Genomic DNA, 13,565 nt, shown 5'->3' on the forward strand with positions numbered 1-13,565 from the left:
AATTAAGTTTAAAGACACGCTCCCACGCTGTTTGTCATGCCTAAGACGAATACGATATTCGCGAGATACAAGTTTAATGAGAGGACGCAGGGTATAAAAAAGACTTTTCATCACTTTGTAACAAAGTTAAAATTGCTGGTGAAGGACTGTGCTTCTGCAAACGAAGATGAGATGGTCAGGGATAGACTAGTGTTTGGCACAAACTCAGCGAAAGTGCGAGAGAATCTTTTAAGTGCCGGGTCTGAGCTAACATTAAATAAAGCCGTGGACAACGCAAGATCGCACGAGATCGCACAAGCACAGCTGAGAACCTTCGATGCATGTACTCCGAGCAGCTCACGTGAACTGACTTTGCAGGACTGGGAAAGGTAAACCCGTGCATGCGGTGTGTGATGTCTCAGATAAAGAGGAAGACGAGCTGTTTATTGATGCAGTAGGAAAGGAACAACCCTCTGAATCTGAACAAGCATTTGTAGACATATCAATAGGAAAGCAAGGTGTAAAGCTTAGGTTTAAATTACTTTCAAAGTCACGCTGCCGCTAAATATTCGCAGGCAAATCCACCACTTAATACCGGGAATGCCTGTTAAACATCTTAGATTCACGAGTAGCGATTTGGGTAGTGAACACTTCGATGAATGAAACCTGTTATCTTTACAAACACGGAATGTAACTTGAACACAACACATCCTCCAAATACGAACCTGATTAAAAGAAATAATGAGAATCAAATCCTTGATGACAGCAACACTCATAACAGTGACAAAACAATTACATTGACAATCATGTTACGTTATTTTCAAAATGTTTCCTTTTCTTTTTCATAACTTCTTTAACACACTACTTCTCCACTGCGAAGCGCGGGTATTTTGCTAGTCATAAATAATTGTTACTTTTGTACGTTGATTTGGTGTCTACCTGCTGCCAAGCAGGATCCCAAGCTGTCTCGTCGTATGGTGGGTGTACCAGTGCTCGCTCCCCGGCTTGACCTGACCTGTCAGCACACCTGCATTTCATGTCAGGTGCTCACCGGACCGGTGGTTGAAATTCAACTTCTACACTTTAAGCTCAAGCTGGGCTCACTTTCATGCAGACCCTAGCGGCCTACGCGGCACTCTGCAGCCTCTTCTATCTTCCCTCGGCTCCTTATTACTGCTCTGCTGACGTCTGTGTTCAACACTGGCTCTTCTTGTTTTGTTTTTGGCACGTCCAGGTTGGAGAGTTCCTGCAGTGGATGGTCGGACCTGAGTGACGAGAGGAAAATGTACAAAAAGCATCTGAGCAAATCGCCCTCCTACATCTCCGGATTCTCCTCCGCCGCTAGTTTCCGTTCCAGTCCTGAGCTGAACCCTCAGCCCACCTCGTCCTTCTCTTCTCGCATAGGTTTGTCCACGTCAATCACACTCTTACTTCTGGCCATTCATTTGGGTAACCTTCCCACGTTGCATGATATAATCTAGTGATTTGGAATTGTTATTTTCCACAGGTGTACCCCGCAGGCCCCCGGCGTTTCTGTTACCCAACTGGGTCCTGGTTGCTGCCTACCTGCTGGCGATGGGGGTGATGGTTGGCGGTACCTCGGTCACTGTGCTGTATGGGCTCACTTTCAACAGCTCTGTGGTCCTCCTGTGGATGATCTCCTCTTTCAGCGCATTTCTCACGTCTGCTCTCTTGGTGGAACCAATTAAGGTACCCGGCTAAGTGCCCCTGTGTCTGTCAGGGAGCCTTGAGGTGAAGGAACAAGTAATGAGTTTGGAACAGAGAGGGAGAGAACGTCGTTAGGAAGAAGAGCAGGAAAGGCAAAGAGGAGGAGATTCCTCTTCAAGATGAAGCAGCACTAGGATTGGCTTCTCGGCCGCAAACATCTGGTACAGAGTAGCTTCTCGAAGTCGCTGACTCACAGTCCCAAATCATTTGTGGTGGTCCCCATGCCACACGTTTATTATTAGTGGATGTTTAAGGTTACTAATCTTCTAGTGATTTGTCCGTCCGTCCAATCAGTTTATGAGGGCACTTTATGGTGTCTGGCTGGTTTGCTGAGACAACACTCTGTTGTGATCTGGAGAGTCCTGAAAAACACACATGTACCAAAATACTCAGGAGCACCGTCAAAAAACCCTGACCTGGAACCCAAAGGGCCAAGACAAGTCCCTGTTAATTTAAAAGGTTTATTTTTAGCAAAAGGGCTGTGCGAGCTCCGAAGAGCACAAAGGAGATGCCTGAAAAATCAAGTCCCGATACACAATCCAAAACCGTCGAAAACAGAGCAGAGCTTCAAAACTATGAAAAAACAACAGGCCTGATACGAAACCCAAAAGGGAAGTCAAAAACAAAGCACAGGTTAAAAAATTAGCAAAAGCAAAAAAGCACAATAAGACTCCGATGAACCGCCAGGAACTGTGGGACTATGGAGGGCCGTCCCTGGCAGTGATTGGCAGGTGGGGAGCCACCCACAAAACACAAGGGACATTACCTAAGCCACACCCCTTCCCCAACACACATAGATAGATAGATAGATAGATAGATAGATAGATAGATAGATAGATAGATAGATAGATAGATAGATAGATAGATAGATAGATAGATAGATAGATAGATAGATAGATACTTTATTAATCCCAAGGGGAAATTCACATAATCCAGCAGCAGTATACTGATACAAAGAAACAATATTAAATATCAGAGTGATAACAATGCAGGTATAACAGACAGACAATAACTTTGTATAATGTTAACGTTTACCCCACCGGTGGAATTAAAGAGTCGCATAGTGTGGGGTCTCTTCAGTCTGTCAGTGTAGCAGGATGGTGACAGCAGTCTGTCGATGAAGCTGCTCCTCTGTCTGGAGATGATCCTGTTCAGTGGATTCTTCATGATTGACAGGAGTCTGCTCAGCGCCCGTCGCTCTGCCACAGATGTCAAACTGTCCAGCTCCGTGCCAACAATAGAGCCTGCCTTCCTCACCAGTTTGTCCAGGTGTGAGGCGTCCCTCTTCTTTATGCTGCCTCCCCAGCACACCACCGCATAGAAGAGGGCGCTCACCACAACCGTCTGATAGAACATCTGCAGCATCTTATTACAGATGTTGAAGGACGCCAGCCTTCTAAGGAAGTATAGTCGGCTCTGTCCTCTCTTGCACAGAGCATCAGTGTTGGCAGTCCAGTCCAATTTATCATCCATCTGCACTCCCAGGTATTTATAGATCTGTACCCTCTGCACAGTCACATCTGATGATCACGGGGTCCATGAGGGGCCTGGATCTCCTAAAATCCACCACCAGCTCCTTGGTTTTGCTGGTGTTCAGTTGTAGGTGGTTTGAGTCGCGCCATTTAACAAAGTCCTTGATTAGGTTCCTATACTCCTCCTCCTGCCCACTCCTGATGCAACCCACGATAGCAGTGTCTCAGCGAACTTTTGCACGTGGCAGAACTCCAAGTTGTATTGGAAGTCTGATGTATGTAGCTGATCATGCTGGAACTGACAGTGCCCAGGGAAGAACGTATCGAGGAAGCTAGTGAGAGGAAACGCGGCAAGTACCTGGAGCTGGTGGAGGAGTGCTGGGGCAGAGGCTGGAGGGTACTCTATGAGCCCATAGAAATTGGTTGCAGAGGATTTGCAGGACACTCACTCTGTAGAGTCCTCACACGGTTGGGCATAACAGGAGCGGCCAAATAGAGGGCCATTAAATCCTCAAGTGAAGCCGCAGAGAAAGCCTCAAGGTGGCTTTGGATGAAGAGGGCCAATCCGTGGATCGCTACTGGGATACAAGTTGGGGAGTGATCAACCCCGGCTGGGTCGCCTGAGCGCGGGTGTATGATGTCGCGAGACCCGAAACGCCCGATGACCTCAGGATACATCGCTGATGATGTGTCCTAGTGAATCCAGGTGATGTTTCTTATATAGGCTGAACAGGTCCGGAGAAAGTCCAGTCCCCTGCGGTGCTCCTGTGGTGCTGACCACAATGTCAGATCTGCAGTTCGCGAGACGCGCATACTGAGGTCTGTCTGTAAGAGAGTCCACGATCCATGCCACCAGGTATGAATCTACTCCCATCTCTGCCAGCTTGTCCCTAAGGAGCAGAGGTTGGATGGTGTTGAAGGTCCTGGAGAAGTCCAGAAACCTAATTCTTACAGCACCACTGCCTCTGTCCAAGTGGGAACATATAGATGATGGAATCCTCCGCTCCCACCTTCTCCTGGTATGCGAACTGCAGAAGGTCGAGGGTGTGATGGACCTGTGGCCTCAGGTGGTGAAGCAGCAGCCGCTCCATGGTCTTCATCACATGTGACGTCAAAGCGACAGGCCAGAAGTGAGACACAAAAATAACCGGATTGGTAAAAAGCAATATATATATATTTATTGATGAATTCTAGCATTCTAAACATTGTCACCTTCTACATCACCCTCCACAATTATTGGCAATTCTTTCTTTCTTTCTTTCTTTCTTTCTTTCTTTCTTTCTTTCTTTCTTTCTTTCTTTCTTTCTTATGTTTCAGGTCGTTTTAGAAGCCCTCTTCCTGGCACTTGTTCTGAAACCTGTGGACCCTGATGACGGAGACACCCTGGTGGAGGAGCCACTCATAAAGAAAGCGTTTGAGAGGATCGGAAAAGTGAGGGCCCCTTATGGATACGCCTTACTGCACGCCAAGGAGGAGGCCCGCAAAGTCCGAGCTCTGCACACACTTATGAAGGTGAGGGTCCCATCTGAGGGATTTTTGGGGGCACAGACAGTGCTAAGGGTAAGGAGGCCAGTGGAGCAAGTTGTTAGGCTTGGGAACCTAAGGGGTGATGGTGAATTAGTGGGTGTGCTGACTCTGAGAGAGAATGAATGGGAAAAAGAGAGGATCATCAAAAAAAAAGAGCGTTATCCAAAGGTCAGGCTGGTCTTTCATTAGGTTTTAAACGCAAACAAAAAGTCGAAAAATATTTAGCAAGGGTGTAAATTGACACAAAGAACACAGATAATGAGTTGGGGTACCACCTTGGTAACCTTGGCACGGGCGTCTATGTGTAAATAAAAGCGCAATTACTGGCGGAGATGTCTTTGCAGACACGAGTGCGAACAGAACTGAAGGAGGTAGCTGGTGTGCCGGTCTATGAACGAAAATGGCAGGAAGGGGCGGGTCCAGGAGGAGGGACCCCGGAAATGACATCAGTGATGGAAGGGCCGTCATTCACCCAGGCTGCAAAGGGAGAAACAGAGAAAGGATCAGAAAACAGTGCCAACCCCTGGCTCGGCGGGTAACTACGTTCACTAGACCCCTTAAGTTGCCTCCCGTGCAGACTCCTGCGACAGAATGTGAGAACTCACTCACCGTGAATCCGCTTCTGTCAGTCTAGGGTGAGCAGGATCTTAAAAAGGCCATCCTGGCGTCACCCATGCATGTGTGTCAACACCCAAGAATAACATTTGCAGTAAACGTGAAGGTTGATCCAAAGAAGTTATCGTTAATATTTTACTAGTAAAAGACCAGTCAAGGAGGAGATGAAGAGTAAAGGGGAGCTGGACAAAGAGACAGCAGATGCTTTAAGCTGGAACCTCATTGACTTTTATCGAGGTGTGAAGAAGTGGGCCCAAGCTGTGACTTCAAAATAAATTCTGCAGCGGTACGCGGATACACAGTGGGAAATGTCTTTAGTCATTCATTTCGATGTGCAGTCAGAAGGTGCAGCCTCGTCGTTTTATGATTTAATGATTTGGGTGTTTTGAGGACTGAAATCCGCATCTCCGGTGGCTCTTCGTGATCAGCTCTCTCATCACCGGTCCTTTTGAGTGTGACACACCATTTGCAGTTCTGCACTTCATATTTTCATGAAAATAGCTGCCAGTTCTTTCAAGCCTACATCAACTCCCTCAGTATCGTTGTGACGGTGAACAACAGAGAGCCCACCTGCACCTGCAACGCCGTATTGTTCATTTTTACCACTCGTCCATTAATGCCGTGGAATGCCAAGGTATAATCTGATGCTACAGAAAAGTTTTTTCCCTTGCGTCAAGTTATGTTTATTTTTAAAATGTGCGATGTGCTCTCTGCACAGACATTCAGATGTTTAATGGGGTCTTTTTAGGAGACGATTCATCATAAACTGAAGCTTCAGTCAGGACAGGTTAACGAGAGCACTGCTGATTTGTGCAGCTCAAAATCCCCGCCCCTACTTTGAGCCCCGCCTTCATGAGGATTTGGATTGGTTTAGAAATGTGTCACTCAACGAGCCGTCTAATTGTTCCCACCCAGTTTTAAGCACAATTCACTCCTGGTTGTCTAAGGCGCATTTTATCGATTATACGTCGGGCAGGCCCATTTTTAGCAGTTTGGGGGCCCTATGCGGTTCAGAAATGTGCAGGACCTGGATGTGTAGGCCCCACATGGGGGGGGGTCCTGAGCTCAGGAAGGTGTTCTCAGAACGATAAAATTTAGGATGAGGGAGGTATCTTGACACACGACGTGAGGGACTGGCACAGATGGCTGCAGTGCCAGGGGCATGACAGGGGCCCCAGGCCCACAGCCCAACAAAAAAAAAATAAAATAAGAATTGTAAGTCGGGGCCCCCCTCACGGTCAGGGCCCTACGCGGATGTGTAGCTCCTGTATGCCTAAGAACGTCCCTGCATTGGGTGACCACTGTGCTAATAATACAGCACAGACATCATAAAGATTTGGGGCAGCCACCCATTTATTGTTTTTCCCAGCTGCAAAAGTTTAAGTTTTTTAAGCACAATGTGCATAGAACAGAGTCCACAACAGAATTGATTACAATAGACAAAGATGGAGGCTTTAGACGAAGTGATGTCATCAAAAGGGCCAGAACCACAAGTGATGTCGTCTAGACCGGAAGTGATGTCAGCACAGGGCCCGGTGCTGGAAGTGACATCATCAAAGGGGCCGGTTCTGGAAGTGATGTCTTCTGAGGCGCCGAAACCTTGCAGGATTTCCCGAGAAAGGTCTGTAGAGAACTACAGCACACTCTGCCGCCCCCATGTTTTATTACCATTACTCCGGCCCTTTAGCTGCCTCCTATTCGCACGTGTGTGACACCACCAAGGAGTGTGCTGGACAGCAGGACTTCAGGGGCTGACCTTCAAATCTTGACTTGAAGTTATTATTGGATAATGGAGGTGAATGGGATGGACGAGTTTGTTAGCCTGAATGGTCCGTTCTGTTTTGTAATGTTCTGTAGGTTACTAAGGAAAAAACGGTGTCACAACAAAATGTAAAAATAGCCCAACTCCATCAAAATGGTTGTGATAATTGAATTCTACACATTTCAATATTAGTTAACACCAAATGAACAAAACGTGTTGTGAAAGGCTAGAAAAATCCAGCCATCCATCCATTATCCAACCCGCTATATCCTAATTACAGGGTCACAGGGGTCTGCTGGAGCCCATCCCAGCCAGCATAGGGCACAAGACAGGAAACAAAACCCTGGGCAGGGCGCCAGCCCACCACAGGGCAAGCTAGAAAAATTCCAAAGAAAATAAAATCAAAGCAGTGAGGAGACAGAAAGGGGGTGCTAGTGAGTCACAACCAATGCGGGAGACACGACTGAGTCAGAAGGGAAGGATAGAAGACGTGAACTTCCTAAGCATTCACTCTGCTAAAGGGGTGTTAATGAATTTGCGAAAGTGGAGTTGTGTACCAGGGTTCTGCTGCCCGACACCGCCATGACAACTTGCCAGAAGGCGACTAACTGAACAGGGACTCTTTCCTGACCCCTGTGTCTGATGCTTGAACTTTTCTCTCCCAACAGAAGTGTGTCATTCACCTGCTCTTTCTGCTGGTGGTCCTACTTGTGAACTACCAGGGCGGCACACACGACAGCAGTGGGAGACAGCTGCACGCCACAGTCCGACGGACCCTCGTCTCCTCCGAACACGAAGACGTCGGCTTCGCCACAGTCAGGAGGTACGGAGATTTTGATGTGTGGAAACCATCGGCTTCTTCTTCTTCTCATTGCATTTCTCTTGTAGCTGAGATTTGGGATGTGGTGCTGTTCTAAAGCTGCCAGTTCACCTGGCGTGCACATCTTTAGAGATGTGGGGAGAAAGACACACTCAGACATCAGGTCCGCTTCTTGAAGATCCCCTAAAGTCCTCCTGTCTACCACACTACCTGACCAAGTGTCTGTGGTCCTCTGTGTGAAGGAAAACTTCCTAATGTCTGTGCTAAATTTACCCTTCACAAGATTCCAACTGTGTCCCCATGTTTTTGATGAGCAAGTCACCGTCTTGATCCACTGGACTAATTCCCTTCATAATTTTAAACACTTCAGTCAGGTCTCCTCTTCATCTCCTTTAAAGGCTCAGCTCTTTTAATCTTTCCTCGTAACTCATCCCCTGTAGCCCCCGAATCAGCCTAGTCGCTCTTCTCTGGACCTTCTCTACTGCTGCTATGTCATTTTTGTAGCCTGGAGACCAAAACAGTACAATGGACTCAAGATGAGGCCTCACCAGTGTGTTATAAAGCTTCAGAATAACCTCCTATGACTTGTACTCCACACAGCAGGGCGCTATATAACCTGACAAGCCTTCTTCATGGCTTCTAAACACTTTCTGGCACATGATATTGCCGAGTCCACTATGACTCCTAAATCCTAATCATTTTGATTTTCGAAACCTCCCACTGTGTATTCAAACCTCACATTTTTACTTCCTATATGTAATATTTTACATTTATAGACTTTAAATTTCATCTGCCACAAATCTGCCCAACCCTGTCTTCTGTCCCAGTTCCTCTGTAATGATATAATGGATTGAAGATTATCTGCCAACCACCTATCATGGCATCTTCTGCAAACTTAACTAGCTTGTTATTTATATTCCTATCCAAATCCTTTACATATGGGGTGGTCCAGATCTAATTATGCAATTGTCATTACGCTATAACACCCGAAAAATCCCAGACCATCGTGAAGTGTGCAAACTGACGACATGAAGAATCGTCTTCGCGCCGAACTGGAATCATCCCCGCATAAATCAAAGTCATCCAGACGATCTGGATCTGCATAATTAGATCTGGACCACCCTGTACATTAAAAATAGCAGCGGCCCCAGCACTGACCCCAGCTGGACGCCTCTCTTAATGTCACTACGTCTACGCGTGGAAGTGTGTGTGTCTGTCCTGCCCAGAAGTGAGAGGTGGAGTCGAGATAAGAGCTCCGCCTCCGAGGAAAGAGGAAACTCGCTTAGCCACTAATAACACAAGCGAGGCCACAGCACATCTGCAAAACGAAACCTCAGAAAAAAGACAAAGTCGCTTAGCCGCTAACATCGCCATAACGGTATCCCTTTTACTTTTCCTCCCTCCGCTAATGCACAAACTTAAGGTGAGCACGCCAGCAAAACAAATCCTCCTAGGAGAGAGACAGCCAGAGTAGTTCCTTTCAATTAATCAGAGTGGAGCCGGTGTGAAAGGCACTATATATATTGGTCTGAGAAGAGCGCAGCCCAGATGGCAGCTACGCATATCTGGCAAGACTCACCAACACTCGAGGATATAAAATGAGGAGAAACCACAGAGAAGCCGGAATCCCACCACCTTACCGGATATACTGTAGATGTCATCATCTGCCACTGAAGACTGAATGACGACTGTATGTTCTGTTGGATTCACTCCGGCCTGGATATCTTATATATAAATGTCTACACGTGGAAGTGTGTGTGTGTGTCTGTCTGTCTAGCCCAGAAGTGCGAGGCTACAGCATGAAGCTGAAAAAAAGCGAGTCTGTCACCAAAGTGAAACCACCGGGGAAAGACAAACTCGCTTAGCCGCTAATAGACAAGCGAGGCGAGCACATCAGCAAAACGAAACTGTCAAGGAGAGAGAATCTCGCTTACCCGATGATAGACAAGGGGGGCGAGCACATCGGCAAAACGAAACCTCTGAGGAGAGAAAACCTCGCTTACAACGAAATCTCTGAGCAAAGACAAACTCGCTTAGCCGCTAATACACAAGTTGAGGCGAGCACTTCGGCAAAACAAAAACGGCCGACTGCAGTTCATCGGCCCAGTTAACAGGGATAAACACCTTCGGTGTGTCCTCTAGACCCCTGTAAACACTTGCAGACACGCCGCCAGGGTCTCAGTCCTGAGTTACTGCATATGTGCTAGGGGTGGGCACTATGGCCTAAAGTCCACATCAAAAACTGGTAGAGGCCAGTATAGTTCATTTGCATAGACTTATCAGACCGAAACTTATTAATTTAACAAATAACAAATGTATTACTAATTAACATAATGATTAATGCAATTAACATGGACACGCCTCTTATGCACCTGCTACCTAAGCAGATTCATCAGCAAACATCTACCTCTCTTGAGCCAACCAACCAATGAAAATCCAGCTTCACTCCCCCTTCTCTTCACGCTTATCCCCTCACTGCCACTGCTGATGCCAGCTGCAGACCTCGACTCTGTGTGCTCAGTTGGCGAGCCAATCAGATTGCACCTGCCCCATGGCGTTTAGCGGCCTTTGCGTTACACGTCAGTCATGTTTCTCAACACGTCCTCTCATTTGTTTCATATAAGGTTCCTCACATCATCACCTTATGCCAGCGTTTCTCAATCTTTAAGTATTTGCGACCCGAGTTTTCATAACAGTTTTAATTGCGCCCCACCTAACATTTTTTTGAAATGTAGATGCATATTTTATTACGCCTACTTAACTGTTATCAACATTTATCTAACTCTATATTTATTGTTCTAGTATCAGAATGTAGTTTAAGTTCATTTGTTTTGGTTTCAACAGATGTTTTTTTCATATTTTTGATTTTTGTTTTCACATTTTTTTTCGCATCTTTGCGCCTTTTGTTACTTTAGGGGCCAGCCCCTAGGGGAACCACTGCCTTATGCCCAGGTAGAGAACCACTGCCTTATGCTTCCTGTGTAATAGCCAATTCTGTACCCACCTACCCACTTCTTACTTCTTTTAGTCTGATGCCCAACCTCTCACGTGGCCCCTTATCCAAATCTTTCTCAAACTCCTTGCCATGTGTTGCTCCATCTTTAATAATTCCTTCCATTAATGTACCTGTGATGGACATTAAGTTTAATGGCCTGCAGCTGTCTGGATTCGCCCCATCACATTTTTTTATATAACGGGATAATATTTGCCATTTTCCAGCCCTATTTGGAATTTCCCCAGAGCTCAGTGCCTTCCTAAAAATATGTGGCAAGGGTTTATATCCTTAAGAACTCAAGGATGAGTATGACCTGGCCCTGGTGATTGGTTTGATTTCAGCCTATTTCATCCGAGCAGCACTTCTCCCTCTACAATTTCCAAATCCCTCAGTACATGGGGGACATGGGGAGAGCATTAAAACTAAACACAGACGGTCACAGGTGTGGGATGTGAACCCAGGATGCTGGATCTGTGAGTTCTTGATTGCAGGTTTCCAGACAGGCAGTGTTTCAGACTTGAATGTGAACTGCTGGATCGTTTGAAACTGTGAATCTTCTACCCTACAGCACTGGCGACGTCTGGAGGTGGATGGACTCCCTGCTAATACCCCATCTTTACAAGAACCCCGCTTTCAGCCTGCTCGGGGTGCCACGGCTCAGACAGCTGTGCTTTCAGAATGGTAGGTGGCCCATCTGTTAGTGGACAAGAGGACCATTTAGGAGATTCATAACAAGACGGTCATCAGCAGCCCCTTTTCTTCAGGCCTCTTGCCCTGGTGTGTAAAGACTTGATGGCTGCCTGGCAAGGTGGGCCCTGAGGATGGTGGTCCTGGTTTGCTGTGTAAATTGGGAAGTAGTGTTAGGAAGAACGTTCTGCATGAGTTTGTGTTTCTCAGCTTGCTTTTCATGTACTTTCTGGATCATTTCTTTACAGCAAGTTCAACCTGAAAACAACGAGATAAGGGAAATTAATTCTTTTCATTTTCTTCATTTTAAGAATTGATAAATAAGAAGGTCTTTATTAATGATGGGATGTTTTGGCCAAGACTTTTAATCTCTTTTATACAATGACTAACTGAAATGCCCGCCGTTGCCCAAGAAGAAAACAAAGTATTTTTTTTTTATTGTTTGAGAAAAATATAATAAAAAAAAACACAACTTAAAAAATAAAAATAACTTAACAAACAATGAAGACTCACTAATGTGCTTGTCTTGTGGTCAACTCATCCAGTTGACATCCAACTCTATTTTATTTTAAAAGCAACAGGCGGGCACGGTGGTGGCAACCAAACATAAAGAATGCTGGCAGTCACCTCCAGTTCGCCCTCTGGTGGTCGCTCCAAGGGTCAACCGGATGATAACATGCATACAAGAGCGCTAGATCACCCCCCACCCTACCCAGAAGGGGGTGTGTTAGGGTTGATTTGACCCTACAGTATTTTTAGTCGACCAATGAGGAACATGTGTACCAAGTTTCATGAAAATCACTCCAGCCATTCGGAAGTGTTGCTGAAACATACACACATACATTGACTTTTATACGAGGGGAAGTCAAAAAGTAAAGGGACATTTGAGAAAAGGGGCATTTATTCTAATGATAGAAATGTGAAACATACCTTATTTTTCTACATAACCTCGCTGGATTTCAATGCACTTTTCCCAACGTTTCACAAGTTTTTTGATTCCGTCGGAAGAAAAGTTTTTCGGTTGCATCTGCAACCAATTTTGCACCGCATCAATGACTTCTTCATCACTTGCATCACTTCATCTTCGTCACATAAAGAAGTCCTTCCCTGTTTGAAGCGCTCTATCCATTCGTAGATCTTGCTTCGAGATAAACAGTTGTCACCATACTGTGCTTGCATTCGACGAATAATGTCCGCAAACAAAAAGCGAATCACTGCCCTCATTTCCTCTTTGGTGCAGATCGACAATGGAGCTGTCATGTTTAACGGTCTGCTACACTCCAACGAATAACGCGGGAATAAGAGTTACACGTTGTATAGAAGTGTTGGCGACTACACTCATTCAGCGCTGGATACGAGCAGTGTTACCAAACTCTGAAAAGAGTAATTAAAAAAATTCCTTTACTTTTTGACTTCCCTTCGTATATACATAGATAGCTGTACCCCATGGCTATGCCCACATAGTTATGAAACAGGACAGGCTTTACAAATCGATAGACGTTGGCACTGTATCTGATCGTGTTCAGCTCTGACCGGAGAGCATTCCCCGCGTGGGGAAAAAAGCACATGGCTGTGATATCTCTGGCAATCAGCAGCTACCCACTAAAACACATGGAGCTCTGATCTCTCTTTCTCAAAAACGTCAAACGTTACAATTTGTAGATGATAATGTCTTTTGAACAAACACGTATCGCTAGCTAAGCGGAGGCGAGGTGCACTCCAACACGTGGCGATGCGTAGAGCGACTCGAATGGAGGCTGGTGAGTGAATGACGAAGGCCCCGCCCCCTTGCTCTCGGCCCACAGCCACTCTGTTGGATTTGCATAAATACATCAGTACCGCAAGCAAACTCTGATACTTAGCGCGATGAAAGAAGTCGCAAAATCAACCGGAAATTATAGAAAACAACCCAAACTAAATCCGTTAAGTAATTCTCTTGTGAAAAGCGGACAGGCATACAGACAGAACGCGCTTGGACCA

General features: G+C 46.0%; 1 protein-coding gene across 5 annotated transcripts in view; it reads left to right on the top strand.

Annotated features, from left to right (window-relative positions):
• pkd1b (polycystic kidney disease 1b) overlaps window positions 1-13,565 on the top strand; it is a 126,218-nt gene that overhangs the window by 92,195 nt on the left and 20,458 nt on the right. For all 5 annotated transcript variants that reach the window (XM_039739716.1, XM_039739717.1, XM_039739718.1 and 2 more), the window contains 5 exons: window positions 1,214-1,383; window positions 1,487-1,689; window positions 4,497-4,691; window positions 7,752-7,906; window positions 11,467-11,579. In XM_039739716.1, coding sequence (XP_039595650.1) covers window positions 1,214-1,383; window positions 1,487-1,689; window positions 4,497-4,691; window positions 7,752-7,906; window positions 11,467-11,579 — 836 coding nt within the window. The remainder of the gene's footprint in view (window positions 1-1,213; window positions 1,384-1,486; window positions 1,690-4,496; window positions 4,692-7,751; window positions 7,907-11,466; window positions 11,580-13,565) is intronic.

Source organism: Polypterus senegalus, chromosome 17, assembly GCF_016835505.1.
Source record: "Polypterus senegalus isolate Bchr_013 chromosome 17, ASM1683550v1, whole genome shotgun sequence".
Lineage (NCBI taxonomy): Eukaryota > Metazoa > Chordata > Cladistia > Polypteriformes > Polypteridae > Polypterus > Polypterus senegalus.